General features: G+C 50.7%; 7 protein-coding genes across 7 annotated transcripts; 4 read left to right on the top strand and 3 right to left on the bottom strand.

The window, feature by feature from the left end:
• Positions 1-1,190: 1,190 nt before the first annotated feature.
• Positions 1,191-5,900, bottom strand: K444DRAFT_629321 (putative multidrug resistance ABC transporter; the record flags this gene model as incomplete). The annotated part of the gene is made up of 5 exons (XM_024883039.1): positions 1,191-2,084; positions 2,133-4,022; positions 4,068-4,655; positions 4,703-5,826; positions 5,888-5,900. 5 exons carry the CDS (start codon positions 5,898-5,900, stop codon positions 1,191-1,193), a joined length of 4,509 nt encoding a protein of 1,502 aa, XP_024737244.1.
• Positions 5,901-6,188: 288 nt separating this feature from the next.
• K444DRAFT_629322 (uncharacterized protein) lies at positions 6,189-6,606 on the top strand (the record flags this gene model as incomplete). The annotated part of the gene is made up of 2 exons (XM_024883040.1): positions 6,189-6,455; positions 6,523-6,606. The coding sequence occupies 2 exons, from the start codon at positions 6,189-6,191 to the stop codon at positions 6,604-6,606; spliced, it is 351 nt and encodes a 116-aa protein (XP_024737245.1).
• Positions 6,607-6,752: 146 nt separating this feature from the next.
• K444DRAFT_391211 (uncharacterized protein) lies at positions 6,753-7,840 on the top strand. The gene is made up of 2 exons (XM_024872439.1): positions 6,753-7,212; positions 7,276-7,840. Exons 1-2 carry the CDS (start codon positions 7,037-7,039, stop codon positions 7,712-7,714), a joined length of 615 nt encoding a protein of 204 aa, XP_024737246.1. The 5' UTR covers positions 6,753-7,036; the 3' UTR covers positions 7,715-7,840.
• On the bottom strand, positions 7,840-8,684 carry K444DRAFT_390781 (uncharacterized protein). Its single transcript, XM_024872438.1, has 2 exons — positions 8,548-8,684; positions 7,840-8,492 (listed from the first exon to the last, which is right to left on the bottom strand). Exon 2 carries the CDS (start codon positions 8,440-8,442, stop codon positions 7,966-7,968), a length of 477 nt encoding a protein of 158 aa, XP_024737247.1. The 5' UTR covers positions 8,443-8,492; positions 8,548-8,684; the 3' UTR covers positions 7,840-7,965.
• Positions 8,685-8,872: 188 nt separating this feature from the next.
• Positions 8,873-10,348, top strand: K444DRAFT_485948 (tRNA methyltransferase complex GCD14 subunit; the record flags this gene model as incomplete). Its single annotated transcript, XM_024873106.1, has 1 exon — positions 8,873-10,348. A coding segment is annotated over one exon (1,476 nt), but the record flags the coding sequence as incomplete, so codon positions are not given.
• A 217-nt stretch (positions 10,349-10,565) lies between these two features.
• K444DRAFT_528288 (alpha/beta-hydrolase) lies at positions 10,566-11,297 on the bottom strand (the record flags this gene model as incomplete). Its single annotated transcript, XM_024874709.1, has 1 exon — positions 10,566-11,297. The coding sequence occupies one exon, from the start codon at positions 11,295-11,297 to the stop codon at positions 10,566-10,568; it is 732 nt and encodes a 243-aa protein (XP_024737249.1).
• Positions 11,298-13,249: 1,952 nt separating this feature from the next.
• K444DRAFT_391409 (zincin) lies at positions 13,250-14,512 on the top strand. The gene is made up of 2 exons (XM_024872440.1): positions 13,250-13,281; positions 13,336-14,512. The coding sequence occupies exon 2, from the start codon at positions 13,404-13,406 to the stop codon at positions 14,340-14,342; it is 939 nt and encodes a 312-aa protein (XP_024737250.1). The 5' UTR covers positions 13,250-13,281; positions 13,336-13,403; the 3' UTR covers positions 14,343-14,512.
• The last annotated feature ends 1,032 nt before the right edge of the window (positions 14,513-15,544 follow it).

The raw sequence follows: 15,544 nt of genomic DNA on the forward strand, positions 1-15,544 counted from the left end.
GAGCAGGTCGAGATCGAGAACTCATCTTCCCCGCAAGGGGGTGTCTTCCTTGCGAAGCCGAGCCCGATGCTTGCTTGGACTTCGCTGGCTTTTCCCGGGGATGGACATGTGGGGGTCCATATTCAGTCCTGCCGTGACACAGCCATGGCTTGCTTGCATGGCATAACTCTGGATTCATCCAGAACTCCGAACCAAGAGAGGTAGTATGTTCGTTGTTCTTAAAGCTATTCGAAATAAACAACATTTGCGCTAGACCGTGGCAAAACATGCCTGGGTGTCAATGAATATCTCATAGCAAAGGGGAATGGCATCAGTTACAACAAGACAAACGTGTGTCCCGTCATCAGCGGCGCTATTAAATTGTCTCTGGGAGGTTGGAGATAGAATCCAGGGTTCCTAGATCGACTTCACTGATCTACCAACAGTGTGAAACCTGGCAAAGCTATTCGTCGATCGAGAGATGGGCGTGGACTGAACGTCCTCTCTGCCATAAGGAACAATCACACCGTGCTGATCATTGTTGTGGTGCTTCACGGGTGCTGATGGGTCCTTTATGGACAGATAGTGAGGCAGGTACGCTCCTGTGCCGTGATCTCCAGAATGCCATTCCATATCAAGTTGTTCTGGGCTGGAGAGGAGGCTGTCTTCAACCCCTCAACCATGCTGGCCGCAGTGGCGAGGAATCTGCGGGTTTCCTGTGGGTTGTTGCCTTGGGCCTCGACTGATACTTGCCGCAGCTCACGGTGGGTTCGCAGAAGTTGTTCCACACACATTGAGCTCTCATTGTACCCGGAGAACTTCCTCCGTGGAGCATGCACTCTCGTAACTCATCGGCCTCTCCGTTCTCACAACTTTATTCAAGAGAGAGTTCTAGTCAAATCTACTGTCTCAACTCCGACTCCGGCTGGAGGAAATCACGGGCGGAAGGGAAGGGATTCTAGACCACCGCCTCAATAAACAAAAATCCATTTTTATCATCCGCGCCCTGAGCTGCCTATCTACATCTATTAAGTGGTTAATTAAATCTAGGTATAAACCAATTCTATGAACGCCAAACAAAGGAAAAAGTAGTGCAAAGTATAGGAAGGGAGCACGTAAAGCGCTGTCTAAGCACGCCATTGCCCGGCAAGGGGTGTAAGCGAAAGTGGACTTCCGTGCCACCTGCCACCCGAAAACTCGAAGCCCAACAATCACGCCTTCTTGACCTTTCGTCCAGATTTCTTGGGTACCCTCACAAGCCAGTATAAGAATACTGCTGCGAAAGCATTGAAGATGATAAACGCCCACAAGATGCCGAAGTTCCTCCACCGAAGCGCATAGCTCGAACTAACCGCCGCCAGGAACTGGTTCGTGGATCCCAAGCTACAGTACCCGCAATTGCTCGTCGCGTTGTTGTCAGTCAGGTATCCGCCTCCGTACGGGCTGTTGATGAACGTCTGCATATACTCGAAGCAAGTTTGACCAGACGGAGGGTCGAAGTGACGGATCTCATTCGCCGCGCACACGACAGCGTTGTTGGCTACTCCCACCGAGAGCATTGCGTCGACGAGGTAGGTGAAGGGGGACACGCGGTACATGAAGATCCAGAAGCGGGGGAAGACGTTGGGAGATGCCAACACACCGCAGAAGACCAGGCAGAGGGAAAACATGAGCTGAGCGATGTTGCCTGCTGTTTCTGCGGTCTCGATCGCGGCCACGACCATGGTTGTGAAGGTGGATGTGAAGAGGAGGAACTCCCAGATCAAGAGGAACATGAGGCCACCGCGTTCAGTGATGGCGCCGGTGGGTTCAGCGTTCTTGTACAGCCCGATGGGATAGTACCAGCAGAAGAAGATGAGAATTGCCATGAGCGTGTTCCATGGGAGCTCGACGACGATGTTGGAGATCATGAAGGCTTTCCAGGAGTAGGCTTTTGAAGGGCGCTCGCGGGCTTCGTATAAGGCGCGTTGGGTGACGAAGTGGGGCATGATTTGTTGGACAAGCTGGCCGAAGATGGTGAAGAGCATGAAGATGGCGAACATTTGGTTTTGGAGCTCCTGTTGAGAGGTTCCTGCGTTGTAGAAGGAGAAGCCGATGAAGAGGGCCTGAAGAATTAGCGCTGCATATATGGTACACGAGAGCTGGCAACTTACGGAGAATATACAAAGAGAGGCTTTCGAGTAGATGTATGAAGGTGTTCTCCAGTACTGTTCAAACACTCGCTTCCCGGTTTCCCATAGCTGAACTGCGAACGGTGCTGCAAATTCACGGAAACTTGCTTTGTCGTCGACGGAAGTTGATGGCTGTGTGATTTGGGGAAGCTCTTCCTTTAGATGGTCGAGTTCTTGGTGGACTCCCTTGTACTCGGGACTGTTTCGCCATGTCTGATACCAATCGATATCAGTGTGACTGCCAGGGGCCGCGCCGATGACTTCCAGCATCCATTCGGCGGGGTTTGCGTCCGGAGGACAAGGAAATGCGCCGTTTCGTTCGAAATACTTGGTCAAGATGTTGGCGTTGTTCCCCACTTCCCCAAAGTAAACAGTCTTGCCGCCTTTCGCCAGGAAGAGAAGTCTGTCGAACCGTTGGAACAGCATTGCAGAAGGTTGATGAATCGTGCAAAGAACAGCTTGGCCATTCTTGGTCAACTTCTCCATCAGATCACAAATGGCCCACGAAGTCTGAGAGTCAAGACCAGAGGTAGGTTCGTCCAAGAAAAGCAGTAATTCCGGCTTAGCTGCGAGCTCAACTCCGATGGTAAGACGTTTCCGCTGTTCGACGTTGAGACCTTCTCCCGGCACACCAACCACGGCATCTGCATACTCCTGCATGTCAAGCAGCTTGATCACTTCATTGACATAGTCGAGCTTCTCCTTGCGGGGAACCTTGGCCGGCTGTCGAAGAAGGGCGCTGAAGTTCAGAGCCTCACGAACGGTGCTGGTTGACAAGTGGAGATCCTGCTGTTGAACATAACCAGTCTTGCGTTGAAACGACGCATCACGCTCTCGGCCATCAACAAGCATTCCTCCCGTAATGACACCCATTGTTGTCCGGGTTGCCAACACATCGAGTAAAGTCGTTTTGCCGGCTCCAGAAACTCCCATCAAAGCTGTCAATGTACCAGGCTTCACCCATCCATCGACGTGATCCAGAATTCTGCGACCTTCGCCCTTGATCTTGATGTCATAGCACACATCCTCCCAATGGAAAATGGCAGTCTGTCTCGTGAGGATGGCAGAGGCATCAGTGGCGCCCTTTTCCAGAGTTGCTAGTTGTGTGCTCCCAGCTTCTTCATCGTTTGACGGTTTCTTCTTGAGGGCTGTGTGGCCGCGTCGGAAAAGCAAGACCTCTCCCTTTGATTTCTTGGCTGTGACATACTCGGTTGCAATGAGATACACTGCACAGAGACCAATCAAGAAGACCCAGAGAATTCCAAAGTTTCTCCACTTGTGAGACGGGAAATACTGGTAGGCTGACTCGATGTATGCTGTTCCATCGACGTCGCTGGATCCTGCCACGGCGCCGACGGCTCCGCATACTTGTTCTGATGGGGAGACATTGGCATAGCCTGGTCCAGTTGGTACGAATTGATCTGGGTTGCAGGTAAATACTCTCCCAGCAAATTCGTTAATCATAAGACTTTCGAATCCATAAGCAACGGGGTCCATGTAGTTGATCCATCTTGCCCACCCTCGCATGTTCGGAACAGGGAGTGCGAAGCCAGTGTAAATGACGATTGCCAGGATCAAGACAGCTGCTGGGGCCATTGCTTGAGACAGAGTTCGAGAGACTGATGCAATTGTTCGGAAGAGCATAGACATGACCAGAGTTAGTGTGAACGATATCAGGAAGAAGAAGAAGAAGTTCCCAGGATGTCGATTCAGGTTAACCATGAAGTAGAGAATCAAGTTGAACGTGATTGCGTTAGTGATTTTGTATGGCATATCCGTTAACATTGAAGCGATGGCCTCACAAGATGGGTGGTACAGAGCGTATCTCGCATGTTTTTCGACGATGGGGCGTTGAGCGTACAGTGTTAGAATCTAGAGAGCATGAGTACGGTTCCTTTTGACGGGAAGCATACATACCTCAAGAGCACTACCGAAAGCATTAAGCAAGATGGCGAAGAACAGAAGCGCACTCCTTGAATAGAAACTGCTGGTAGTTTGCGGGAGGTTGTAGAAGATGGAACTGATAATGAGGGCCATGACAGAGTTTCCGAAAAGTTGAGAGAAGGTCAGAGTTGGATCTCCCTTCAATCTCCAGAAACCTCTTCGGAGGCAGAGTTTCACTTGCCCAACGTAGGACAAGGTGTATGGGCTGGTGACACGCTGATGCTTCGACTGTTGTATTCTTCGGGAATCCTTGAACGATTGAAGATGTTCGCCTCCGAGCGTGTAGGTATTGTTGTACTCATCAATCTCCTTTACAAGTGCTGCACGTTCTGGACTGTTCTTCCAGACTGTAGCGAAGTCATCGGGTGTTCGTGGTACTCGATTTTCGAAGCCATCCCTTACGACTCGTTCCTGAGCACTCGTCATAGATGTGAGGAAATCCGCGTCGGTCTGTCTTGCTGGGCAATCAAATCCGAGATTGAGAAAGTAAGCTTTTGCATCTGTGCATCTACCAAAATAAATTTGACGTCCCTCGTATAGGACGAGGACTTTGTCGAATGTCTGAGAGTGTTAGTTGCCGAGTAAAACATCAAAAAGGCAAAACTTACATCATATGCACTCTGGGGAGCTTGGTAGATTGCCACTACTGCGGTAGACCCAAGGAGTTCTGTAGACATACGAATTGTTTTGCAAAATTCGATGGCATTTGCACTGTCAAGACCACGAGTGCTGTTATCCCAGCATTGAAGCGGGGCTCCACTCAGACAAGCCTCGGCGATTGTCACACGTTTCCGCTCTCCACCACTCACTCCTCGAACGAAATCGTTTCCAACCTGTGTGTTGATTGTGTGGCTAATACCGAAAGATGCCATGATTACGTCTCGAGAGCGTCTGGCAAACTCTTCGCGACTGATGTCTCCCGGAATATGACGGGGAGCTCTGGCTATAGCCGCAAATTCAAGGGTTTGGCCAACAGAGAGCTGAGGGAAATGTACGTCGACTTCTGCAGTGTAGATTGCTTCACCTCGGAAGTCCTTGTGCATTTGCTTGGGCTCGATGCCCTGGTAGTTGATTTGGGATTTCTCATCGATGAAGAAACCATTCGTCTCACCAGCAACTGTCTTGAGGAACGTCGAACAACCACTGCCCGGAGGGCCAAGAACGACCAACATCTCGCCATGGTGGACTACTCCTTCGAGATTCTGGAGGATGTCGATTTTTCGGGGTTTGGCCATTCCTAGGAGCGTCTTCGCAGCCCCAACCACTTCCAAGACAACATTCCCCACACTCTTCTGGTAATCGGTCGCCGCTCCGAACCCGTAAACGTTCAGGTCCTTGAACGCGAAGCCAGCAGTTCTCTGCTTCCATTTCTCTGGGTCCCGGGCTTGGAGGTTCAATAGAGACTTCGCATACGCTCGTGGGCTGAAGTTCTCGGATGCTGGGTTGAGTGGGGAGCCTTCTGGCGCATCGAACGGGTTGTCATTGTACACGCTGTGATGGGATTTGGATGTGTATCTTCTCGCCAGTTCGTGGATCTCCTCGTCGCGTCGGTGTTCCTCTATCTCCTCGCGACTCAATGCGCGTGTAAGGGTGGGGCTTTCCGAGCTGTACGACTCCACCTTCTCGTCGTATGGGTTGGAATCCTGTGAGACATTGTGGCGCGGTGGATTCTGACCTGGCGTCCCAACTCCTTGATGAGCTGCGGTACGCTCGCCGTTCGCAGAGAAGTTTCCTGGACGGAAGTTAGCGGGCGCGGGGTGCAGCAAGATTGAGTTTCTGCGCCCGGAACTTACCAACAAACGACATCCTTGCGAGTTAGAGGATGAAGGTCAATTGAATTCTGCAACGGGCTCTCCGCAGCCTTTGAAGAAGAAGAAGACGAAGAAGAAGAAGACACAATACTTTAATACAAAGGACAAAGAAACAAATGAGAGAATGGAGTCGTGGAGACCAAAACAAAAGCAGGGTAGTGTGAGTCCCGCCCAGGCCCCAGGCACGGCAACGGAATTCTTTGTCAAATTCGTTTAATCTCGAGGCCTATCAATGCGCTTTCGCATTCGGAGCGCGTTCTAGTTTCCGGGGAGCGGCCTCATAATGCGAGGGATGCTAGGAGTTGTGCTGGAGTTGTGCTGCGTTGTGCTGGCGTTGTGCTCTTTAAGAAAGAGATGTGCAGGCGGCCAAGGGGCGGAGTGGCGAGCATCCGGCTCCCGAAGAGAATCTTGGGGACGGAAGGCCCACTGCGAACGCATCCGAAAGTATTATTCGTCATCTCCAGGCCGACTCGACTTGCTGCCTTCGGGTCTCACGCCTGCTAGTCGATCGACCGCGGCTCGGCGGAGAAGCATGTGCGAGCCACGAGCTGTGAGTCGTTGAGATGAGTTGGAAAACTGGGCCGCAACAATGTGCGGTGGAACGAACACGATGGTAGTGGCGTGGCGAGGCCCCTGCTCGGCTCGCGCTCACTTTCGTCGCAGTCAGCAGCAGGGAGGGAGCAGGTGCTGAGTCATATTGATGCCTTCCGAATGTCTACCTTCCGAACCGAATAGACGGGTTACACGAGCCCCTTTTGAAGAAACTGCCGTCCCTCGACCCGACTCCCGTCCATCTTCATCATGTGATGAATCGTATCCTCCCCAGATTCAGCATTCAAATCCCCCATGAATCCTTCACGTTCTTCGGCGTTTGGCTGAAAGTCCAGCCTCATCATTTTCCCGATAACCTGCACATGCTGTTCCTCTGACTGATTGAAGCCCCTTTTCTATCTCCTCAAGCTGGTCCAATGTAAGGCTGAAGGAACGTATTTCGTGTCCAAGCATGTCACCGACAGATTCCTCATTCCTTTATTGCCATGAGGGTGCCAAGTAAGTGAGAACGTTCATCATTTGCCTGCGAAGTTGCTCTTGCTGGCGACCATCGCAAGTCTCAGCAATGCCTACGTACATATGTTGTCATGCGAACTCTCTCCGCATATCAGTACAGTACAGCGCCAGTGCGTTCCGCATGCAATATATCAGACCCACGATCGTCTTGTACTGTACGAGGTTGAAACCGTGACTCCAACGCTGACAGACATCACTGTTCGACCGCCGCCAATAACAACCACCACGGCAATAATCATGTGAGCTTTCCCGACTCCGAATCCCGAGTTGAAAGTCATGAATCTCGAACTAACGAATTCTAGAATCAAAACAGTAACAGTCAGTGCTAGCGCCACATCCACCACCTTCCTCTACCCCTCGCCCATCAAACGAGCAGAAAAACAAATCGAAGCCCAGGTCCCAAGTACCCTGCCTCTCCCAATTTGCACCCTGGACAGTCAGCAGCGGTTGCTCCTGCTTCACCACTCCCCTGCCCGTCCCATTCTACCAGATCTCAATCGAGAGCACGGTAATGACGACTGTGCATGCCACGACGATGCCCCCACCTGCCTTGGCGGCAACGTATACGTATACCACTGCTACGAGCACAACAACCCAAACCCACACCACTGTAGTTCCAAACTGCTTCCCTATACACGGTTGCATCCTGCCTGCCAGTTCTTGTCCAATGTCGCCTGGAGGCTTCCACAAGGCGGCCCCCTTGATGCCAGTACTACTGTGGGGACATTGGTGGATGTTTGAGCTGGCGGGTGAGAGAAGGACCAGTGTGCAATATCCTTGTGCTTGAAGGTTGGAGAGTATGGGACCCGAGCCCTGCACCCACTGGGGTAGCGCCTGGTGTAGGAGGGCCCGTGGCCGTTGCTACTACAACTGGAGCTGGGCAGGTATGTAGTGATTTCTGGATTTATGAGAGGGGTTGTCCTTAGGGTAGTGGGTATCCGGAGTTATGAACTAGGTAATGAATGAGTCTGGATGACAACATGAGGTGAAAATTAAGAATACGGTGAACCAGTCGTATCATGACATCCGGTCTCGTGACATTCAACGCATCTCCTATGGATTGGTCCTCCAAGTACTTCGTGACGTCCGAAGATGGTATAATCTTCTCCGTCTATAGATTCCTTATACAAAGAATCCAAATACGGCGGCAGCATCTCGTCTACTCTGCCGAAGGTCTTGTTCACTTTTATCGCTTCCGTGACTGCGGTACGGATGGAGAGGTGCGTCTTCATTTTGGCCTCCCCATCACCAGGAAGATTCCTTTTAGCATGTGACTCAAAGGCTGTAGCAGCAAGTTTCGGATGTTCAGCGCAAAGACAAACGCAGCAATGGAGCAATTGAAGGTCCACCAACTCACTCAAGTCTGGCCGCCAGTGCCTTTTGTGCCCAAGGAGGAGGGCAAGGTCTCGTGTTATGCTTGCGGACCGACCATGTACGATCACTCGCATCTGGGACATGGTTCCTGACATGCCAGGAATTATGTCTCGACCGATATCATCCGCAGGATCATGCGGGATTACTTTGGGAAGCAGGTTAAGTTCGTGATGAACATTCCGACGTAGACAACAACGTACGTGACCATTGAAGCTTTACAGAGCTCTGCTAACCTTTGAAATAGATTATTCTGAAAGCCAGAAGGCAGAGGCTTCTCTAATTAGAGAAATCCAAGACGTATTCCGGGTCCAAACTGTCGAATGGGGAAAAAATACGTGAAATTGGGAACAGAGAAGCTCAGTAGTGGAAGAAAAGGGGGCATTTAAATCTGGCACATGGTTGTTGTGTGACCGCGGAAGGCCACGATTCGGCAGAAAATGGCGGGCTCGCTAAATTTGGATTTTCCTCAGCCTCGTCGGAATTTTTATTTTTGAGCGTCCATGTTGTGGATGCAACACAGCAGAGATGGCGCAGAAGACGTCGCCGTTCTTGTTTCCGGGCCCGGTTGCTACGGCTGAGAGCTTATCAATTCTTCATCTAAAGAGAGATTTGCAGATACCGACAATCCTCAAGGCGCGCGATGAGGATGATGATGGCTACTCGGAGGGGAAGGTCGTCAATACTCGGTTCGGGTCGTTTCCGCACAGCACGTTGATTGGATTGCCATGGGGAAGTCAGGTTCGAGCTTCGAAAGTTGATACGGGATCGAGGGGTCGTCGCGGCAAAGGACAGGAGAAGAAACGAAAACGCGAGGAGCCTGAGAGCGCGCCGAACAAAGCCCCGAAGTTGGAGGAAGAGGATGCGGAGGATGTTAGCACGCCGAATACCACGAGGGGAGAGAAAGAGGCTGTCACTGCTTCGAGTGGATTCATACATATTCTGCCTCCTACGCCGGAGAATTGGACGAGTTCACTGCCGCATCGAACCCAGGTGGTTTACACTCCCGATTACAGCTACATTCTACACCGATTGCGAGCACGACCTGGTGCAAGTATAATTGAGGCTGGTGCGGGCAGTGGGTCGTTCACGCATGCATCTGCGAGGGCTGTTTACAGTGGGTATCCTGAAGATGTGGAGTTTACAACGAAGCGGAGGAAGATTGGGAAGGTCTGGAGCTTCGAATTCCACGAACAGAGGCACGAGAAGCTTGAGAAGGAGATCCAGGACCATGGCCTGGAAGATATCGTACAAATCACACACCGGGATGTTTGTGAAGAGGGATTTTTGGTCAATGGGGAAAGTCCGAATGCTGAAGCCGTATTCTTGGATCTGCCAGCTCCATGGCTTGCTCTACCACACCTGTCGAGATCCCCGTCACCGAAGACGGAAACGAATGGTTCAACGCCCTTCATATCACCACTAAGCCCGAACGCACCGGTCCAGATATGCACCTTCTCCCCTTGTATCGAACAAGTCCAGAGAACAGTCTCAGTCATGCGGAATCTTGGCTGGGTTGATATCGAGATGGTGGAATTGTCACAAAAACGATTCGAGATTCGAAGAGAGAGGATAGGAATTGATAATGGAGCTCAGAGAGGTCTGCAATCGGTTCCTGCATCGGTGGAGGAATCTGTTGCTCGGCTAAAAGAAGTCGAAGGGACCTTCAAGGCGTTCCATGAGAATGGAGACAAGCCGGAGGCGAGCAAGAAGGACAAGGAGAATCCGAATAACAGAGACAGGATCATCGAGAGTTTGGTTGAGAAGAAGGTGTACAAAGAAGGGAGGTTGGTGCATAGAACGGAGCCGGAAGTGAAGACACATACGAGTTATCTGGTGTTTGCAGTTCTACCCCAGGAATGGACTGCTGAGGATGAGGCTAAAGCAAGAGAGAAGTGGGAGGTGTTGATACGAAATGAGGATGAGAAGGCTGGCGGAGAAGGGGATGTGGTTATGAGTAAACGGCAGATGAAGAAAGCTGCAAGGCAGGCACAGAAGGAGAAAGCGGCTGAGAGCAAGCCAGAAAAAGCCATCAAGGCAGAAGATACCCCTGGGGTCGACTGCGTGAAGGGGTAGCTGAACTCAATGCTGAGGAGGAGGCCTTGCCCCACCATTTCACTTTTCTTACTACCAAATGTGTTTTCCCTTGATCCTGACCAGTTGCATTTCCACACAACACCTGACGCCATCCAATGCTCGCTCATCCCACTTCCCAAATGCATTAAATTTCAACAGCCCCCTCCGGCACCCCTGCTCTACTCCTCAGTCTCCTAGCAAAGAACTTCATGATAGGTACCATCTCCTCCCTACTCCTGGGCATAGAATCCTCTCCCTTCTCCCACTTAACGTACTCGACATCCGTGAACCCGGCTTTCAACGCATCAACCGCGCTTCTCGTGACCTGGGCACTTCTGCTGCCGCCCAGTACCAACACGGGTGTTTTGCTCTTCCCTCCTCCAGTGCCAGAGATTGAAGGAAGCCGTCCACCGATGCTAATCACGCCTCCGAATTCGACATCCGAGCTTGCTGCGAGGTGCAGCGCGGCCATCCCACCCTGTCCGAAGCCGAGAAACAAGACATTTCGTGCGGGATAGCTGCACCTTTGCATCAACCCCTCCTTAACAACCTCCCCCAACACTCGCTCAATAATCCCGAATCCAGCATCGAGCTCGATCTCTCCCTTCCCTTCGTCAATCAGGACATCATCTCCCCAGTGAAAGGCGGGTGTGTCCGAGCCAGTGAAGATGGGTGGGATTGGATTGGGCCCTTGGATACTTAGGCATGCTGTTTCGGGGAGGTTGAGATTCTTTCCTAATTGGGAGAATGATTTGTTTGTGTCTCCCAGGCCGTGAAGCAGGATCAGGATGTTGATCGGTTGGCCCGAAGATGGTGGGATGATGTCCACTACGAGGGAGGAGGGAAAGTCGGCCTTGGTGGGCAGACGTGAAGTCATTTCCGACTTGCGACCTCCAATGAGGGGCAGAATACAAGTAGGGGGAAGAAGGAACCTGACACGTGCCTGAGTAAGGTTTGAAGGCTCGTGACTCAGGCGTGTCGTGCCGCCTTGCCCCTGGTGATAATGTTACACCGCTGATTGGGCCAGCCTTGCCCCGCCACAACATCATGAAAGTACTATGGTACTCGGGGTAATAAGTGCCGCCAAGATTTCTAGCACCTTCCCTGCTGACAGGGGGTCTTCACCAATGATCTTATAATGATCCAACGCTGCCCTTACTATGTGATTCCTCGCCAAAACACCAGAATTCAATCATGGACAGCACATATCGAGTTCCCACGCCTAAGCAGCCAAAAGCTCAGCTCTCACGCGATGAGAGATTACGGGTTCAGACTCTCTTCTTTGACGCACACCACACGCGATCCCAGATTTGCCTAGAAACAGGCTATACATACGATCAAGTTTGCTATGCGATCGTTCACCGTCTCACACCTCAAAAGAAGAGATGCGGCCGGAGAGTTATCCTCAATACCCCTCAAAGAAAGAGGCTAATCCAATGGGCCACAGCCTCTCAAGAGAATCGCGAAACGCCGTGGATTGAGATCCCAGGGATCCTCGGTTTGAATTGTGGAGAATGGGCTATACGTACGGCATTCAAGAAGGAAGGCTTTGTTCGCCGCGTTTCACGGAAGAAACCTCCTCTTTCTGAGGAGAATAGGAAGAAGAGGCTTGACTGGGCGAAGGAACATCTGAATTGGACAGACGAGCAGTGGGATGAGATCCTTTGGAGTGACGAGACGTGGACACAACCTGGGAGACATACACGGACTTGGATTACACGCAAGATTGGGGAAGAAGAGGTATATCATAAGGATTGCGTACAATCTAAGTACCGGAAGAAGATTGGATGGATGTTTTGGGGGTCGATAAGCGGAAGATATGGCCGCCATCGAGGGCTTTTTTGGGAGAAGGATTGGGAGACAATCAATGAAGGCTCTTACTCTGGTATTATTATCCCAATCGTCGACGATATCCTCCGCCAATATCCTGATTTGTACTTTCAACAAGATCACGCACCAGGGCATGCTTCCGCTTTTACACGGTCTGTAATTGCAGCTGCAGGATTAAGGATTATTGAATGGCCTCCTTTCTCACCTGATTTAAGTCCAATTGAGACGCTTTGGGACGATATGAAGGACTATATACAAGAGCATTACCCTCAAGTCCATAGCTCTTATAAGAGGCTAAGGGCTGCAATTCAGGAAGCTTGGGAATCGATTACGCACGAGAGAATTAAAGAGCTTGTACATAGTATGAGAGCGCGATGTAAAGCTGTGATTGATGCAGATGGATGGTATACAAAATATTAAGAGCTTTTCTTAGGGCGGCACTGCCAAGCATCCCCCCTGCATTTTGGATGTATTTCCCTGGAGTACGAGAGTACGCAAGGAACTACCGGTAGTACAGTGGGTGAAAAAATTGTGGATTTGCACATGGCCCGTGCGGACCCACTGTATTCAACCAACTACAATTCACACTGAGACATCTAAGAGAAGTGATTGGCTGATGAGCGAATGCTTACAGTCCCCTGCTGGGTTTGAACAACGACCGTACGTACGCTGTCGTCAGTTGTCTTTTCGTCTTCTTCGTTTTCCGCCGCATACGACCTTTCTTTCACCGGAACTCAACATGGCATCAAAGTACCCACGCAGAAGAGCTATAATACCTCCCGCGCTACCCTCGACATCTTCTATGTTCCACCCAACGTCGACATCTCTCGGCTGCCATCCTCACGGCGCTAAAGATCTCCCCCACCAAGCTCCCTTGTCGCGATTGCCTTTATGCTGAGCATCTGCTTCATTCACTCGATTTGACTCTCAAAATACCCAGCCTCCCTGCGCTGCACACTGCTCAGAGCCAAGTCCGTCTCGTTCCTCTCACAAACGTGGCTCTTCCGCAAATCTACCTCAAAAGTAGCCTCGTAAGTTCAATGGTGGAAGAACAGTAAAGACAGATACTAAGCTAATCAATAAAGCAGACTCTCGCTGACCACTCCACGACTTCAATCACGACCTGCGACCTCTATACCTCGACAAACAAGCCATGGCCTCGAGGGTACTTGAAGTCATGGACCCCGCTGGAGTTGCATCAGTGGATCCTAAGAGCTTCGCAAACAGCGATGACAAGGACTTTGCTCTTTTAGCCAAAGTTTCAGCATTCCAGTTGGCTGTAGACTACGGAAACGAGCCTCTGAGCGCCGTCACGTTCCCGAAGAAGATGTGGCCTCGTGGCAAACCTATCATTGTGTGCTTCCTTGATGGATACCCTGCACAACACAGCTTTGTCAAGAAATGTTGGGCTGAGTACCAAGTCGACCTGACGTTCGAGTATGTGGACCACCGAGGTAGAAAGAGCTCAGATGTGAGAATCACTTTCGAAGGCGAGGGATTCCAATCTCTCATCGGCAATGCACAAGTTAGCAAGGACAAAGCTACAATGACGCTCGGTGCCAAAATCTGGGATGGCAGCCGAGAACTGCGTGCCCATATTCTCCACGAAGGCTTGCACATGCTTGGATTCGGACACGAACACGCCTCCCCAAAGTCTCCTATTAAGTGGAACTTTGATAAAGTTTACAAACACTTCAAGACTATGTGTGGTTGGGACTCGGAGACAACTTCCGTGAACGTCCTGAAACAGCACCCAGCAGATCAGGTTGATGCATCCGAATATGACCCCAAGTCCATCATGCATTACCAAATCGACGACTCCTGCACGCAAGATGGATCCTGTGTCCTTGTCAACCTCGAGCTATCAGACTTAGATAAACAGAGGCTGAAGTCCATGTACGCCGACAATTCGCACACAGGAGTCGCTGAAGCCTCACCGCCAACTCTCCCAATGGCCTCAGCTTCACCACCACCTCCCACATTAGCCACTGTCCTCCAACTGGTCGGGGGGCAGGCCAAGCTCGTAGGATTGTACAGTCCTTTGGTCTTGCTCCTTGTCTTCGGTGCTGCACGTGTACGCAAGCTTGTCTGAAAATTGGCTACAACGTGTGGGAGACGTGGAGGATGGAATATGTGCTTTTTAAGAAGGAAGTTAAAAAGCTACGGGTCTGCTTTTGATGTTCGTAAACTTCGGATTACTAGATGAAATAGACAAGAATTACGATTTCCTTGACTACAATAAACTGATTATCCAGCCTCTAAATACTCTTTAAAGAGAAATATACTACCCAACGGAACGAGAGATAACATACATAATTAGTCAAGTGAGTCGAATATTACCCCTCCCTTATCCCGCCTTTGTTGACATTACAGGTCCTGGCTGGCATTCAGTTCATCTGGTCCAGGACACTCGATCACCTACATATATCAACAGAGCCAAAGAAGAGAACGAGGCTAGAATTACGTGCGGCCTTTAATATGTAAATCCCAAGGCACTAGCACACCTATGCACGTCTCGCCCACGTGGCTAATGCCCAGGCAAGTTCACCCACGGGCGTCAGCCTTACACTTCTTACCTAGCCGTACCGAGAGCCGCTACCACGTGATGACCGATCAAGTCCCCGTTTGCGGGCTGTTCCCCTCCCGATCCTGAGCCCTCTCTCCAATAATATTCCGTCCACTTGATGTCCTTCTCCAGTCCATCATAGAGCTTCTCCCACGACTCCTCCGTTCTCTTACCGGTGTCCACCTCCACCAAGAGCCCCCTCTCCCGATATTCACGAACAATATCCTCATTCTCTTGCACGTACTCCTTCTATCGTTTCTCGAACATTGCCTCGTCAGCCGCCTCCCGCCCATCCAAAACCATGGCAAGATTCCTATTCGTGTGCACGTGTTCGGTAAGAGATGCTTGGTTTTGGGGTGGATGCACTAGTAGTCTACGTAATACCAAGTCCACCGTCAACAAACTACGGGCCAGCAACAAGGCAACGCTAACTTACGATGTTATAGAGTATACAAATATAGGCCATGTCGACAATACTTTGGAAGTCCTAGGAGCTCACCTAAACGAACCCGAGAAACAAGAGTTGAGGTATATAAGGGAAATGCCAGGCCTGTATTTAAAGACCTACTGATAACGCTGAAGAGCTAGAAGAATCCACTAGCCAACCGCCCACCCCAAAAATTCGGGTTTTAATTATACCTTCATATTAATTACAAATCCTGTTACCTATTGATACTTCATAGTATTTTCGATATCCTAACAGCTATATATTTATTTCAAACTAGTAG

This window comes from Hyaloscypha bicolor (assembly GCF_002865645.1).
Source record: "Hyaloscypha bicolor E unplaced genomic scaffold K444scaffold_60, whole genome shotgun sequence".
In the NCBI taxonomy this organism is placed as follows: Eukaryota; Fungi; Ascomycota; class Leotiomycetes; order Helotiales; family Hyaloscyphaceae; genus Hyaloscypha; species Hyaloscypha bicolor.

Bases quoted from the DNA above. Each gene is read 5' to 3' on its own strand.
- K444DRAFT_391211 (XM_024872439.1), top strand. From the start codon at position 7,037: ATGTTGTCATGCGAACTCTCTCCGCATATCAGTACAGTACAGCGCCAG. The intron at 7,213-7,275 runs GTGAGCTTTCCC...AACGAATTCTAG, and splicing joins ACCACCACGGCAATAATCAT to AATCAAAACAGTAACAGTCA.
- K444DRAFT_390781 (XM_024872438.1), bottom strand. From the start codon at position 8,442: ATGTCAGGAACCATGTCCCAGATGCGAGTGATCGTACATGGTCGGTCC.
- K444DRAFT_391409 (XM_024872440.1), top strand. From the start codon at position 13,404: ATGGCCTCGAGGGTACTTGAAGTCATGGACCCCGCTGGAGTTGCATCA.